This window comes from Notolepis coatsorum (genome assembly GCF_963971535.1).
Source record: "Notolepis coatsorum genome assembly, contig: SUPER_10_unloc_2, whole genome shotgun sequence".
In the NCBI taxonomy this organism is placed as follows: domain Eukaryota; kingdom Metazoa; phylum Chordata; class Actinopteri; order Aulopiformes; family Paralepididae; genus Notolepis; species Notolepis coatsorum.
This window is the reverse complement of record NW_028174871.1, coordinates 217,294-233,719: the sequence shown is the minus strand read 5'-3', so window position 1 is coordinate 233,719 and position 16,426 is coordinate 217,294. Positions and strand designations below refer to the sequence as shown.

At 43.6% G+C, this 16,426-nt stretch overlaps 1 protein-coding gene across 1 annotated transcript in view; it reads right to left on the bottom strand.

Annotated features, from left to right (window-relative positions):
- Positions 1 to 16,426, bottom strand: part of LOC311236340 (coiled-coil domain-containing protein 57-like) — a gene marked incomplete at both ends in the record, with an annotated part of 100,402 nt that overhangs the window by 2,511 nt on the left and 81,465 nt on the right. The window contains 2 exons of the mRNA XM_084338414.1: positions 7,712 to 7,901; positions 12,978 to 13,133. Coding sequence (XP_084194540.1) covers positions 7,712 to 7,901; positions 12,978 to 13,133 — 346 coding nt within the window. The remainder of the gene's footprint in view (positions 1 to 7,711; positions 7,902 to 12,977; positions 13,134 to 16,426) is intronic.

The following is a 16,426-nucleotide window of genomic DNA, read 5'->3' as shown; positions in this document are numbered from 1 at the left end:
AGAAGACGTGTCCGGCCCATGGGGACATTAATGTGTGTTGTCGGGCCTTACAAATAAATTTGATTTGATTTGATTTGATTTGGAAACATCACTGCCTGGTATGGAAACAGCACGGCACAGGACAAGAAGGCCCTACAGAGAGTGGTGCACTCAGCTGAGCGTACTACTGCACTACCACCCCTGCAGGTTTTATATAACAAGAGGTGCAAATCCAGAGCCTGCAGAATAATGAAAGACCCTCACCACCCCAGCCTGTTCAAGCTGCTGCGGTCAGGCAAACGCCTGTGCACACCAGCAACTAGGACAGAGAGACTTTGCCTCAGCTTCTTCCCCCAGGCCATCAGAGTCTTGAACATTGAGCTCTCCACACACAAGCACACATGAGCACACACACAACACACACACTGTATACGCTCACACACTAGCAGTCACTTTAGCATGAACACACACACACACACGCTGCACACGCTCACACTCAACGGTCACTTTACACAATGAAAAGTCACTTTAAAAACAAGAACGGGAGTGGTTCTTGTATAGTAAACAGATGGATAGCAAGCTAGCATAAGGACACATAGTATAACTATAGATTGTATAGTATAGTATTGTATAGTAATGTACATAAGACCCAGTGCCTCATCCGTAGCTAACAGTGTATTGCACTATCGCAGGACCTTAGCATGTCTTATCGTAAGTCCTGCGATAGTGCAATACATTGTTACCATGCTTTTTGTAAACTTTATGTACATTATACATGTTATGTCTTATTCTTATTACTTGTATTATTGCACAAATGTCTTACTCTCATCCTATTCTTATTATTGTATTATTGCACAATCGTTGCGGGCAAGACCCCCCGCATTTCGCTGTATGCTTGTATGCCGTGACAAATAAAACTCTTGACTCGACTTGACTCTTGACTTGACTCGACAACATTACCATATATCACGCCCTATTGCTTTTATAAAAAGGTTTCTAAATTATGTCCACATATTAACAGAACTCTCCATCATTGTCTACCATCAATTTAAATATATGTACACCAAAAGATATTGTTTGAGATAAGGTGGCCCCCTGGCGAATGCAGACCCTGGCAGCATTCTGTTTTGCCAAGTGACCATTACAGCTGGCAAAACATATGAGAAGGATCAAGTTAACCAGCTACAACTCAAGTCACAGGTGTTTTAGAGTCTCGGAACAGCTTCTTCCCCTCAGCTGTCATCTCACTGACAGCCCCCCCCCCCCCCCCCCCTGAACTCTGACCTCCACTGCCTACACCCTATAGGCTCTGTTACCCATATTGTGCGACTGGTGCAACTATGTTGCCAACTCAATTTATACCTACCTACTGCTTTCACTGTCTACAACTGCCCTACATCGTTAATAATCATAACTAACCACCCCATACTATAGTCCATATAACTCTATATGATAGCATGTACAATGTTATTAAATTATTAAGTTATTAAATATATTAAATATATTTAAATCCAGAAAACAGCCATCACACCAGTCTACAATGTCTTGTATTATGGGTCCATGTGATTTATCTGACTGACTGAGAAGAGATAAGATAACACTGTCGTCAGCAAATTTTACAATATGGTGATTTATATATTTGCTAAGACAGTCATTTGTGTATAAAACAAAAAGAAGAGAAGAAAGAACACAGCCCTGCGGTGAGCCAGTGGAAATTAGAATTGATTTGGAACTATTTCTCCCTGCATCAATAACCAATCAGATGTTTTTGTGGTGTTCCTGGGGTTGCGTCAGAAAACGAAGGCCACCATCGCGTTCCCTCCTCAAAAAGTACACACACACAAGGTGCAAAACCACCTGCCAATCAGAGGCTGGGAAATATATATCTACAGTACGGTTGAGGAGCCAAGGAAAACAAGCATCTCATGTTTTCGGAATGTATGTACATTTTAAAAAGCTGTGACAATAAAGGAATCGGAATCTGAATCATAATATCTTAATTTTAATAAAAATTTTCTTTAATTCAGCTGGTGCTTCTATAGGAGTCTGTGGGAAAAGTGACGCAGAGCTCTATTTCTGCCGGGCAGGTAAACTCACTCTTGCTCATTAAGCGTCTTTGAGCACCTGGAAAAGCGCTATATAAAATGGATGTATTATTATTATTATTATTTCTCAGAAGTGGCCTATACTGCAGCTTTAAGTTTTTGGAGATACAATTTATTTGACATTTATATCATGTGATATTGATCAGCGATTCTCAGCCAGCCTTGCAGTGATTGAACCAGATCTGGCAGCTGGTTGCAGGAGTGGAGAAACCGCTTCATGCACAATAAGACGGATCAATTCAATTCCCTCAAAAAAACTCATGAACACTGAACTCTCCACTCACAAATGCACACACAGACACACAAAAAATCACTTTAAACAAAATGTCACTTTAAAAAATAGAATCTTTAGAAACACTTTAAAAGAAGGAGGTACTGTATAGTTTAGATACATTAAGAGTTAACATTGTAAATTGTATATTGCATAGTAGTGTATATAAGAACCAGTTTCTCAGGAACCTAGCATGTCTTTCTTTACCATGCATATCTTGTGTCTTATCTATTTTATTTTTTCTATGCCTATTTTATTCTATTTTATTATTGTATTTTGTATTTTGCACAATCAATGCGGGCATGACCACCCGCATTTCACTGTATGCCCTGGTATGTATGTGACAAATAAACCTCTTGATTCTTGATTCTATGAACTAGACCAGAGATTGGGCAACCTCTCTCTCCCATCCGTCTGCCCTGTGCGTTCACGTGCCCAGAAGCTTAAAGTCTATCTTTAATAATACTGCACTGGTAAAGATATTATATCAGTTCATATAAAAGGACCCGTAGGTCCACAGTCTATTTATACAGGTAGTGTTGCAATGTAGCCGTCTGGTAGATGGGTTTATATTAGTGCTGTCAGGCGATAAAAAAAATTAATCTAATTAATTACAGGATTTGTAATTAATTAATCTAATTAATTGCATTTTAATCACATAACCATTTTAGGCCTGATATTCTATATTCTATAATCATATTTCAAATGGCATGTGTCCGATGGCAGAATTCAGTACTGTATCTACAAAACCTTCTGTTTAATCATCTTCCCTTTATTCATTTGCTTAGATTTTTCAGGTCTGGTAAATTTTAGCATGGTGTTATTCACAGTCAAAGATAAAAAAAAAAATATTAATTGATATTCTCATTTGGTTCATTACAATTGACTTAAGCCTAGTAACAGACACAGTATTTCTGACACGGGAATACATTCCCTGAGATCCATCGATGTCACTAGAATCAGATACCAAGAACATGCAAAAGATGTGACCAGATGTGATGTTGTTGATACCTCAAATTGTGACATTACACTTGGTGACACGTTCTTTGTTGAATTGGAAAGTGACCCTGTTGAGGAATTTGGGAAGATGATACCGTCTCATGAGGAGCTAGTGCTAGAGCAAAATAGAGATGTCTCCTTGTCGTCCCTTTTTGAAGTGGCTGCATTTAACCGTGAGATGGCGCAGCGTAGTTTAAGTAATGCAGGTGCAGGTGTTGTTGAAGATTTTGCAATGCACACTATGAATGTACCTCTGCATAGTGTTTTTCTTGATTGTGCCCTAGTGTCAGGCCCGGTGGTGAAACCGGAGGTGACTTGTGTGCCAGATACTCGGGTGGCGAGAGATGGTCTGGCAGAGCAGTATCTCGAGGTCTTCCCAGCCTGTACGGTGGCTGAGGCCACGGACGAATTGGAGGAGGAGAATGAGGAGGATGAGAGTGGGAAGGATGCTATGAGGGATGTTGCTAATTCATGTGGCACCATTTCTGTTGGTGTTTCTGATGTTTCATGTGGCACCGTTCTGGTTTAAGAGGCTACAAGGCCAGAATTAGGCTGCCAGCCTTCCTACAGTGGCTCTAACGTTCATGATGTCTCACTTGTCGGTGGTGATGATCCCAGTGTGTCAGTTATTGATTCACGTGACCTCACTGACTCTCTGCCAGGCACTGGGTATGCTGGGTGTGCTAGTCAACCTAGTTACCTGTGTCCTGCACAGCAGGAGCAGTCTTCACAGCCTAGTCTAATGAGTGGCAACCATTTTGATCATGACGAAGTGGATGTGTATGCCACCATTTTGTGTCATGACGATGTTACTGTGTGTGCCACCATTTTGGCTCGTGACGGTACAAATATTTCGGACACTATTTTGTTTCATGTCGAGGTTGATGTGTGTGCCGCTATTTTGTGTCATGACGATGTTACTGTCATTTTTGCTTGTGACAGTACTAATTTGACTGACGCCATTTTGGATGGTATTCCAGATGCTTTTGTGACTGATGTATGGCCATGTTCCAGGGACGGTGGGGCTGTACCTGAGGCGGTGCATCCTACTCTGGATGTTCACGATTTGCACTCTCCTGAACTGCCAGTGCCAGGAGGAATGGATAGGGGCGCTGTGGTGGTATCAGAGACCTATGATTTTGGTTTTCCCGTGTTCTGTCCTGCTGAGCGCAGTGAGCTTAGCTCTCCTATTGGTTTTGGTTTGCAGTCTCTTTTTGACAGGTTGGTATCGGTGGAGAGGCCTATTGAAATGGAGCTTATATGTGATAAGGTCTTGGTTTGTCGATGGGGTCCTAGGCCTTACGCCTCAGTGGAGGATGGGCCTGCCCCACTCCAGCCATATACCGCAGTGGAGGAACCTATTGTGAGGTCTCGCTTGCCCGAGAGTCAGGACAGTGTTGTTTTTTGTTTTAAACAGCGTTGTCGAATGTTCCACAGTGGGGAGCATTCGACGAGGTTGAAGGTCGTATTCGACAGGGGCCGGCCCGTTATCACTGTTGTGGTAGTGGCCCTGACAATTAATGGGTCACAATATTACCAGGAATCAAATCAAATCAAATCAAATTTATTTATAGGGCCCGACAACACACGTTAATGTCCCCATGGGCCGTACAGGTCTTCTTTAAACAAGTCAAGAAGACAACATAACAATAAGTCAAGAACAGAACAAGAACACCATAGGGTCCAAACATTTTTTAGATGAATGCAAATAAATGAAAGAATGCAAGCACTCCCAGACATACCCCACGCGAAGGTAAGGAAAAACTCACTAAAACCTAACAATAGGGAAAAAAGCTCCACAGGCAATGTGGAGGAGAGAAACCTTAGAAGGGCCGTTCAAGGGGGGATCTCCCTTCTTAGATGTCGGTGATAGTAGTGTTGCAGACGGACAGTTGGAACAAGTGTCTCCCTATCTTCCACCACTTTGATCTTTAGTTTGTGCTAGCTATCATAATTAGTATAGTCTTTTGGTTTAAACACAGACCCTTGGTGTCTGTGTGCCCTTATGTTGCTTCCCTCTGAGCCAGGGTCATAACAACCATATTAAAAAAAAGTCTGTAAATGTTTATTCTATGGAATGAATGAGATAAAAAAAATTAAATAACTTTTTTTAAAGGAAATTTATATATATTTTAATACATTTTGCGTTAATTTTAATAACGCGATAATTTGCTCTGTAATTAATTAATCTAATTAACGCGATAAACTGACAGCCCTAGTTTGTATGTGTGTACTGTGACTGTCAGGTAGATGGGTTTATGTGTGTACTGTGACTGGTAGATGTGTTTATGTGTGTACTGTGACCGTCTGGTAGATGGGTTTATGTGTGTACTGTGACTGTCTAGTAGATGGGTTTATGTGTGTACTGTGACTGTCTGGTAGATGTGTTTATGTGTGTACTGTGACTGTCTGGTAGATGGGTTTATGTGTGTACTGTGACTGGTAGATGGGTTTATGTGTGTACTGTGACTGTCTGGTAGATGTGTTTATGTGTGTACTGTGACTGTCTGGTAGATGGGTTTATGTGTGTACTGTGACTGGTAGATGGGTTTATGTATGTACTAGGGCTGTCAGTTTATCGCGTTAATTAGATTAATTAATTACACAGCAAATAATCGCGTTATGAAAATTAACTCAAAATTAATTACATTTTTTTTTTTTTATAATATCTTTTTTGTATCATTCATTCCATAAGAATGTAGAATACACATTTACAGATTTTTTTTTAATATGGTCCATTTGCATGTTCTTGGTATCTAATTCTAGGGACATCTATGAATCTCAGGGAATGTATTTCCAGTGTCAGAAATACTGTGGGCTAGATCCACAAAGAATGGATTGCACGGTGCAAGTTGCACCCTTACTTACAATTCATTATGAATTGAAAATGGGGGACCCTGATGTAAACAAGACGAAAGTCTTTCTCTGGTCTGCATCCCCTTAACAATTGTGTGTATTGAGCCGTACTGTATTGTACCCATTCTGCAATCTGTTAATAACATTTTCATTCAATCAATCAATCTGCGCGGTGATTGATCGAATGAACATTTTATTTTGAGTAAAATGAGAATATCAATACATTTTTTTTAATCTTTGACTGTGAATAACACCATGCTCAAATTGCCCAGACCTGAAAAATCTAAGCAAATTAATAGATGGAAGATCTATTTTGTAGATACAGTACTGAATTCTGCCATCCGGACACATGCAATTTGAAATATGATTATAGAATATAGAATATCAGGCATAAAATGGTTATGCGATTAAAATGCGATTAATTAATTACAAATCCTGTAATTAATTAGATTAATTTTTGTAATCGCCTGACAGCACTAGTATGTACTGTGACTGGTAGATGGGTTTATGTGTGTACTGTGACTGGTAGATGTGTTTATGTGTGTACTGTGACTGGTAGATGTGTTTATGTGTGTACTGTGACTGGTAGATGTGTTTATGTGTGTACTGTGACTGGTAGATGTGTTTATGTGTGTACTGTGACTGGTAGATGTGTTTATGTGTGTACTGTGACTGTCTGGTAGATGGGTTTATGTGTGTACTGTGACTGGTAGATGTGTTTATGTGTGTACTGTGACTGTCTGGTAGATGTATTTATGTGTGTACTGTGACCGTCTGGTAGATGTGTTTATGTGTGTAGTGTGACCGTCTGGTAGATGTGTTTATGTGTGTACTGTGACCATCTGGTAGATGTGTTTATGTGTGTACTGTGACCGTCTGGTAGATGGGTTTATGTGTGTACTGTGGCTGGGTGACACTGACTGGACATACTGTCCTGAGTTTAGTGGTTTATATCCAATATAATGTTGAAACAGCAGTTGCTGACACTCAGGGATCACAGGGAACCACCCCCAGGTTTATGGCCTGAGTTCTGGAAACTGGGCCGTCACGGCAGCGTGTCGAAACCAGGGGGACTAAATGGCAAAAGGTTTTTAAGATGATAAAGAAAAATGATTATTATTATTATAAAATGATTATAGCCTTTATTAAAAGTTGACCTGCCACGGGGAGCGTGGGTGTTTGGAATCGGGGGTTGGGTTTCTTCACAGAGCGTTTTTATCTTTATCGTTCGATTATTATCATATTATCATATAATGATCAATAAAGTATCTTGTGTTTTATTATAAATATAATTGCGAGCAGATAGATGGAAGGAAACAGGTGCAACTTTGAAACTCACTGTGTGATAATGTAGGACCTATGACCTCATGAGTTCATGAAGAGTTCATGAACTTATGTGTAAAGAGTTCATGAACTTAAGAAAGGTCTGTGTGTGTGGTGTGGTGTGGTGTGGTGTGGTGTGGTGTGGTGTGTGTGTGTGTGTGTGTGTGTGTTACTTCACCTTCACTGACCAGCGAGGGACTGATTCCTCGGTCCAGCATCTGCCACACCTCCTTCAGCGACCCCTCTGTTGCCACCGACGACGACAACAACAGGGGGCTGGACGGATGGGGTCGTGACCCCACATCCAGTTGCGGCGAGCTCTGTGATTGGCTAGCCGGTGGAGGCGTGTTCTCTTTTCTCACGGCGTACTGGAGAACACAGAGAGGAGAGAGGACATTTAATTCTTATTTACTCATTTCAATGACTCACTGACTATTTTTCACTATACCAAGCTTACAAGGTTCGGTTTGGAAAACAATGGATGATAAAGTTGTCAAATATTATTGTTTACGCACTCCTTTTGCTTTATTATTGATTGTGTATTTGTTTGCCTGGTGCATTCACAGTCTGGTGTGTGGATTATGTGTTTCTGGTGCATTCACTACTGGTATGGTATGGTATGGTTTATTCTTAATCCCAGAGGGGAAACATGGTTTGCCACCACCAGAGTGAGTACAAATACACAAACAAGAAACAATAACATACAGTACAAGTTACATAACACAGTAGAAAGAAAAGAAAAGAGAGCCTCACAACACAGGGCTAGCGGTGTTCGTTAAAGAGCTTCGCAGAGCATCAAATACATTATACAGAGGATGACCTTCAAAAGAAAGAATAGAGTTCAGTTTAGTCCTTGTTCACTTGGCTATAATGATCTCCAAGGAATCAGGGGGAAGGCCAATCACTGAGCCAGCCTTTTAAATAATTTAGTTTATACGGTTTTTGTCAACGACCGTGATGCTGCCCCCCCCCCAGCATGAAGAAGTGACCTGCTGATGTCAAAAGATATACGCTTCCTCAAATTAAAAAGTCGAGACTGGGCTTTCTTGAACACAGAATCTGTGTTCTGCTTCCAGTCCAGCTTGCTGTCCAGGTGGACACCGAGATACTTATAAGACTGGACTATTTCTACCTCCTGCCCCTTAATGATGACAGTTACAGAGACATTCACCTTCTTCTTCCTACTGAAGTTGATAACTAGCTCTTTATTTATTTTATATCATTAAGCTGTACAAAATTGGCATCACACCAATGAACAAATGAGTCAATCTCCTTTTTATAGGCCCGGTCATCGCCTTTGTTGATGAGACCGATAAGAGCAGTATCATCTGAACATTTCGGCATATGGCACATGGCCTCGCTGTGTCTGCAGTCCGCAGTATAGAGAATAAAGAGGAAGGGAGCCAGAACTGTTCCCTGAGGGGCTCCAGTTTTTGTCCAGATAACATCTGATACTATATCATCCACACAAACACACACACACACACACACACACACACACACACACACACACACACACACACACACACACACACACACACACACACACACACACACACACACACACACACACACACACACACACACACACGGCAACCGCTAAAACAATCACTTTAAAACAAAATGTCACGTTAAATAATGGAAAGTCACTTTAAAGGAAGGAGGTACTGTATAGTATAGTTTAGATACATTAAGAGTTAAAATTGTATAGTAGTGTACCGGTACATAGGAACCAGTTTCTCAGGAACTTAGCATGTCTTTTTTTTTTACCATGCATATCTTGTGTCTTACCTATTTTCTTTTTTTCTATGCCTATTTTTATTATTGTATTTTGCACAATCAATGCCGGGCATGACCACCCGCATTTCACTGTATGCCCTGGTATGTATGTGACAAATAAACCTCTTGATTCTTGATTCTTGAAGATATTTCATGCAACAGGAGGTGATGGTTGAATTATGCAGTATATGCTAGGATATGTGGCTGGATAGTATTGAAGGCGCTAGAAAATTCACAATCAAGATTCACGATTCAAGAGGTTTATTTATCACATACATACCAGGAGGGCATACAGTGAAATGCGGTTGGCCATGCCCCGCTACGATTGTGCAAGAATACAATAGTAAATAATAGTAGTAACTAAAAGTACGCACAATCGTCGCGGAGCAAACCAGACGGCGACTGACCTCGGCCAGCGCCATCTTCCACTTCTGTCAGTCTGGTGTGTGTGTTTGTGTGTCTGCCTGGTGGTGCCTTCACAGTCTTGACAGTGAGGTGACAGTTGGGGCGACAACGAACGAACTAAAACAAAAACGCAAAAAAACTAACGAACTAAAACGAAAACGCAAAAAAAAAAACGCACAAAAATGTACGAACTAAAACAAAAACGCACAAAAATGTACGAACTAAAACAAAAACGCAAAAAAACGAACGAACTAAAACGAAAACGCAAAAAAAAAAACGCACAAAAATGTACGAACTAAAACGAAAACGCTAAAAAATAAACGCTAAAAAACTAACGAACTAAAACAAAAAAAAAAAAAAAAAAATTAACGAACTAAAACGAAAACGCTAAAAAACAAACGAACGAAAACACAAAAAAATAAAACACAAAAAAGTAACCAACTAAAACGAAAACGAACGCAAAAAAAGAACAAAAAAACGAACACAAAAAACGAACACAAAAAAGAAAAAAAGAAAAAGAAAACGCAAAAAAACGAACGCAAAAAAACGAACGAACTAAAACAAAATTGTGTGTCTGGTGCCTTCACAGTCTGGTGTGTGTATTTGTGTGTCTGCCCGGTACCTTCACAGTCTGGTGTGTGTATTTGTGTGTCTGCCCGGTGGTGCGTTCACAGTCTGGTGTGTGTATTTGTGTGTGTGTCTGCCCGGTGGTGCGTTCACAGTCTGGTGTGTGTATTTGTGTGTCTGCCTGGTGCCTTCACAGTCTGGTGTGTGTGTTTGTGTGTCTGCCTGGTGCCTTCACAGTCTGGTGTGTGTGTTTGTGTGTCTGTCTGGTGCCTTCACAGTCTGGTGTGTGTGTTTGTGTGTCTGCCGGGTGCCTTCACAGTCTGGTGTGTGTGTTTGTGTGTCTGTCTGGTGGTGCCTTCACAGTCTGGTGTGTGTATTTGTGTGTCTGCCTGGTGGTGCCTTCACAGTCTGGTGTGTGTGTTTGTGTGTCTGTCTGGTGCCTTCACAGTCTGGTGTGTGTGTTTGTGTGTCTGCCTGGTGCCTTCACAGTCTGGTGTGTGTGTTTGTGTGTCTGTCTGGTGGTGCGTTCACAGTCTGGTGTGTGTGTTTGTGTGTCTGTCTGGTGCCTTCACAGTCTGGTGTGTGTGTTTGTGTGTCTGCCTGGTGCCTTCACAGTCTGGTGTGTGTGTTTGTGTGTCTGCCTGGTGGTGCCTTCACAGTCTGGTGTGTGTGTTTGTGTGTCTGCCTGGTGCCTTCACAGTCTGGTGTGTGTGTTTGTGTGTCTGCCTGGTGGTGCGTTCACAGTGTGGTGTGTGTGTTTGTGTGTCTGTCTGGTGGTGCCTTCACAGTCTGGTGTGTGTGTTTGTGTGTCTGCCTGGTGCCTTCACAGTCTGGTGTGTGTGTTTGTGTGTCTGTCTGGTGGTGCCTTCACAGTCTGGTGTGTGTGTTTGTGTGTCTGCCTGGTGCCTTCACAGTCTGGTGTGTGTGTTTGTGTGTCTGCCTGGTGGTGCCTTCACAGTCTGGTGTGTGTGTTTGTGTGTCTGCCTGGTGGTGCCTTCACAGTCTGGTGTGTGTATTTGTGTGTCTGCCTGGTGGTGCCTTCACAGTCTGGTGTGTGTGTTTGTGTGTCTGCCTGGTGCCTTCACAGTCTGGTGTGTGTGTTTGTGTGTCTGCCTGGTGGTGCGTTCACAGTGTGGTGTGTGTGTTTGTGTGTCTGTCTGGTGGTGCCTTCACAGTCTGGTGTGTGTGTTTGTGCGTCTGTCTGGTGCGTTCACAGTCTGGTGTGTGTGTTTGTGTGTGTGTCTGGTGCCTTCACAGTCTGGTGTGTGTGTTTGTGCGTCTGTCTGGTGCGTTCACAGTCTGGTGTGTGTGTTTGTGTGTCTGCCTGGTGCCTTCACAGTCTGGTGTGTGTATTTGTGTGTGTGTCTGGTGCCTTCACAGTCTGGTGTGTGTGTTTGTGTGTGTGTCTGGTGCCTTCACAGTCTGGTGTGTGTGTTTGTGTGTCTGGTGCCTTCACAGTCTGGTGTGTGTGTTTGTGTGTGTGTCTGGTGCCTTCACAGTCTGGTGTGTGTGTTTGTGTGTCTGCCTGGTGCCTTCACAGTGTGGTGTGTGTGTTTGTGTGTCTGTCTGGTGGTGCGTTCACAGTGTGGTGTGTGTGTTTGTGTGTCTGTCTGGTGGTGCGTTCACAGTCTGGTGTGTGTGTTTGTGTGTCTGTCTGGTGGTGCGTTCACAGTCCGGTGTGTGTATTTGTGTTTGTCTGTTCTTACAATAAATATAATATTATGTTTTGTACTTAGTGGCCTAAGTCTTATGTTCATGCTGATTGATTGATTTATTGAAAACTTTATTTAACAGATTACAGAATGGGTACAATACGGCTCAATACAAACAACTGCTAAGAGAGGCGGCGAGTGGGTGGCGCAGCGGAGATTGCGCTCGTCACCAATGCAAGAGACTCCGGTCTCGAATCCGGGTGTCAGCATTGCCTGCGGCTTGGGCCGGTCGTCATACTATCTCAATTGGCAGAGGTAGCGGGTGGAAGTCGATGGGTGGGGATTGGACGTTGTGGGCAGTGACTCCTACAGGTCGGTTGGGGGACACCTGCACAGCAGAGACAGGAAGTGTCGGGGGCAGCGTGAGCCTCCCACGCGTTACTCCTCGCCACTGAGAGTCCGCGCTGGCAGGTGAAAAGATGCGACAGGCTGCCTCCTCGTGTGCCGGAGGGAACACGTGATGCAAGGCTTCTATCCTCCCTACGACCGACCAGTGGGAGGCATAGTCGAGCAACGTTCAAGACGGGAGGGGAGAATTGGAAATACGAAATTGGGATGGGAGAAAAATAGAAAATAAGGAGGAAAAGTGGATAAAAAAAAAAAAAAAAATTGCTAAGGGGATGCAGACCAGAGAAAGACGTTCGTCTTGTTTACATCAGGGTCCTCCATTTTCAATTCATCAAGACGTGTATGACATTACAAGACATACAAATATACAGTACTGTGTAAGAAAAAGAGATCATAAAAAATATATATACATCCGAACGGGAAGAGAAACTGTACATTGGATGGGGGTTGGGTGGGTGGGCTACATTAAGTCGAGCCGATGTATTAATATTGTATATTGTGTATGCGGCATGTAACAATCACCTTATGAGATATACATTTGCAAATAATGAACGAGGCTCAGCAGCACTATAGCGGCACAAGCGCTCTCTTCCTCAGACAATGCGTTGTTTAGGACCGTGTGTGTTCACCCACCTCATGCTCAGCTGTGTGTCTGTGCCCCTGGCCCCAAGGGTTGGCAACCCCGTCTCTGCCCCGCCCCCCGCCGCTGCCCCCACCGTCGCTCTCGGAGAGGAGGAGGATGGGAGCGCCGGGCCTCTGCTGCTCCCTCTGAGCAGCGTACTGCAGCTCCTGGTAGAGGAGAGAGAGAGAGAGAGAGAGAGACACATCAACTCAGCCCGCTGCCCCCTCTACTGGTCACACAGAGAAATACCTCAGTGCTCTCACATTGGATAGAAGACCACCGCAACACTTCCGGTATTCTGAAATCATGGGAGAGAGAGCGGGAGAAAATGAATGGATGTGGATGAGAGCCTTGACATTAAGTGGTTGTAGCTACGGCTGTGGGGGGGGGGGGGGGGAGACATGATCCAATAGACCTGATGTAAACAAGACGAAAGTCTTTCTCTGGTCTGCATCCCCTTAACAATTGTGTGTATTGAGCTGTACTGTATTGTACCCATTCTGTACAATCTGTTAATAAAACTTTCAATCAATCAAGAGAAAGTGCTGATTGACTTGGTCATTGGTCTCTCCGTGTTCAGGAGACTCAGGCGTATATAAAAGTCCATTGGATCGTGTCTCCAGCACCCCACGCGTTACTCCTCGCCACTGAGAGATCGAGCTGCGCAGGTGAAAAGATGCGACTGCTGTTACCTCAAGTACCGGAGGGGACTTGTGCTATGTATGACTTAGTCCACATTGCAGCCGGCTTGTGGGAGGCAAGAAACAGCAATCTGTTAATAAAACTTTCAATCAATCAAGAGAAAGTGCTGATTGACTTGGTCATTGGTCTCTCCGTGTTCAGGAGACTCAGGCGTATATAAAAGTCCATTGGATCAGGTCTCCAGCACCCCCCCCCCCCCCCCCCCCCCCCCCCCCCATGGCCGTAGCTACAGCCACTTAATGTCAAGGCTCTCATCCACACATTCATTCATTTTCTCCCCACGCTCTCTGTCCCATGAGCTGAATGTAACGCGGAAGTGCAGCGGTCTATACTGAACCCAAAGGCCTTAGTGCTCAGCAACACTGGCTTCTGTGTCGGTTTGATGGGAGGGGGGGGGGGGGGGGGCCTGGAGAGCCGTTGGCCAGTGGAGTACGAGGAACTGGGATTTTTACAAATTCACCAGACGCTTTCATTGTTCCACGTGAAGAATGGAAAGGGGTCTGGTTGTTTGCCTGCCAAAGTGTATACTAGTAGAGAAACGTACTATCAGCCATGAACAAAAAATAGTTTCTTTTATATGTGATATTGATCAGCGATTCGCAGCCAGCCTTAGTTGCGGTGATTGAACCAGATCTGGCAGCTGGTTGCAGGAGTGGAGAAACCAATAGCATAAAACTGCAGTGCCGCAGCCCCATACATAGGAGGGGCCTGTGCTGTGCGTTGGGGGCCTGTGCTGTGCGTTGGGGGCCTGTACTGTGCGGTGCACTACTGCGCAATGCGCATGCGAGAAACAAAGTAAAGTGATTCTAATCTAGTCCAAGGGTTAAGTTTAGGCCCTCATCCAGAAGAGGTTAAGCTTAGAGTAACAGTCAGGGCTGGTAATCCAATTGATATTCAGTTTTAAGATAAAAATATTTTGGACATTAGGTCCTATTTTCCGTATGTTACTTTATGTTCCGTATGTTACTTTATGTTTCTAGTGTCCTATACTATATGTTACTTTGTTTCTCGCATGCGCAGCAGTGCACTGCACAGTACAGGCCCCCAACGCACAGTACAGGCCCCTCCTATGTATGGGGCTGCGGCACTGCAGATATACCCTATACTCGGAGAAACCGCTCCATGCTCAGTAAGACGGATCCTTCAATTCCCTCAAAAAATCTCATGAACTAGACCAGAGATTGGGCAACCTCTCTCTCTCCCATCCGTCTGCCCTGTGCGTTCACGTGCCCAGAAGCTTAAAGTCTATCTTTAATAATACTGCACTGGTAAAGATATTATATCAGTTCATAAAAGGACCTGTTGGTCCACAGTCTATTTATACAGGTAGTGTTGCAATGTAGCCGTCTGGTAGATGGGTTTATGTGTGTACTGTGACTGTCTGGTAGATGGGTTTATGTGTGTACTGTGACCGTCTGGTAGATGGGTTTATGTGTGTACTGTGGCTGTCTGGTAGATGGGTTGGTTTATGTGTGTACAGTGACTGTCTGGTAGATGGGTTTATGTGTGTACTGTGACTGGTAGATGGTGTGTAATGTGACTGTCTGGTAGATGGGTTTATGTGTGTACTGTGACTGGTAGATGGGTTTATGTGTGTAATGTGACTGTCTGGTAGATGGGTTTATGTGTGTACTGTGACCGTCTGGTAGACAGGTTTATGTGTGTACTGTGACTGTCTGGTAGATGGGTTTATGTGTGTACTGTGACTGGTAGATGGGTTTATGTGTGTAATGTGACCGTCTGGTAGATGGGTTTATGTGTGTAATGTGACCGTCTGGTAGATGGGTTTATGTGTGTAATGTGACCGTCTGGTAGATGGGTTTATGTGTGTACTGTGGCTGTCTGGTAGATGCAAGGAAAGGTCTCACCAGCTACAAAGATGTCACATTATTTGGCTAGTGGCTGGTATTAATGTCCCACCCTGGTTAGGGATGTCAATGGCTGGAGAAGTAACGGCTGGTGAACTTGAGAACTGTTAGGACTATCTGACTAATAATAATCATCACGACACAGACTCTGGGGGGCGACAGTGGCTCAGGAGGTAGAGCGGTTCGATTCCCGCTTCTCCCGGGCAGCGTGTCGCAGTGTCCTTGAGCAAGACACTTAACCCCCGAATTGCTCCCGATGAGCAGGTTGGCACCTTGGATGGTCGCCTCCGCCGTCGGTGTGTGAATGTAGTGAGTGAACGGGTCAAATGTGAGGAACAAAATTGTAAAAAGCGCGTAGGATAAACGCGCTCTATAGATTCACAATTTACTCTGGTGCAGTGTGTTGCTACGGTTTGACCCATGTATACCATCCTCACTATTACTATTGTCTGATTGAATCCTACTACTACTACTACTACTACTGTTATCACTATTCATTGATAGTCATTATTACTTGCACTTTGTTCTATGTTCTTTTGTTCTATTATCTATGTACCTCTTTGCGCCGCCCCTGTGCCTCAAATAGATTCGCTATCAGCTCTATCTTCAATCTTTCAAAATGTTCAGTTGCTATCGCTATCAGCTCTATCTTTAATCTTTCAAAATGTTCAGTTGCTATTGCATGCACTCATCTGTGTTTCACTACGCACATGAGTGCATGCTTACCAACTGTTAGTCTGCAACACTACTATCACCGACATCTAAGAAGGGAGATCCCCCCTTGAATGGCCCTTCTAAGGTTTCTCTCCTCCACACTGCCTGTGGAGCATTTTTCCCTATCGTTAGGTTTTAGTGAGTTTTTCCTTACCTTCGCGTGGAGTATGTCTGGG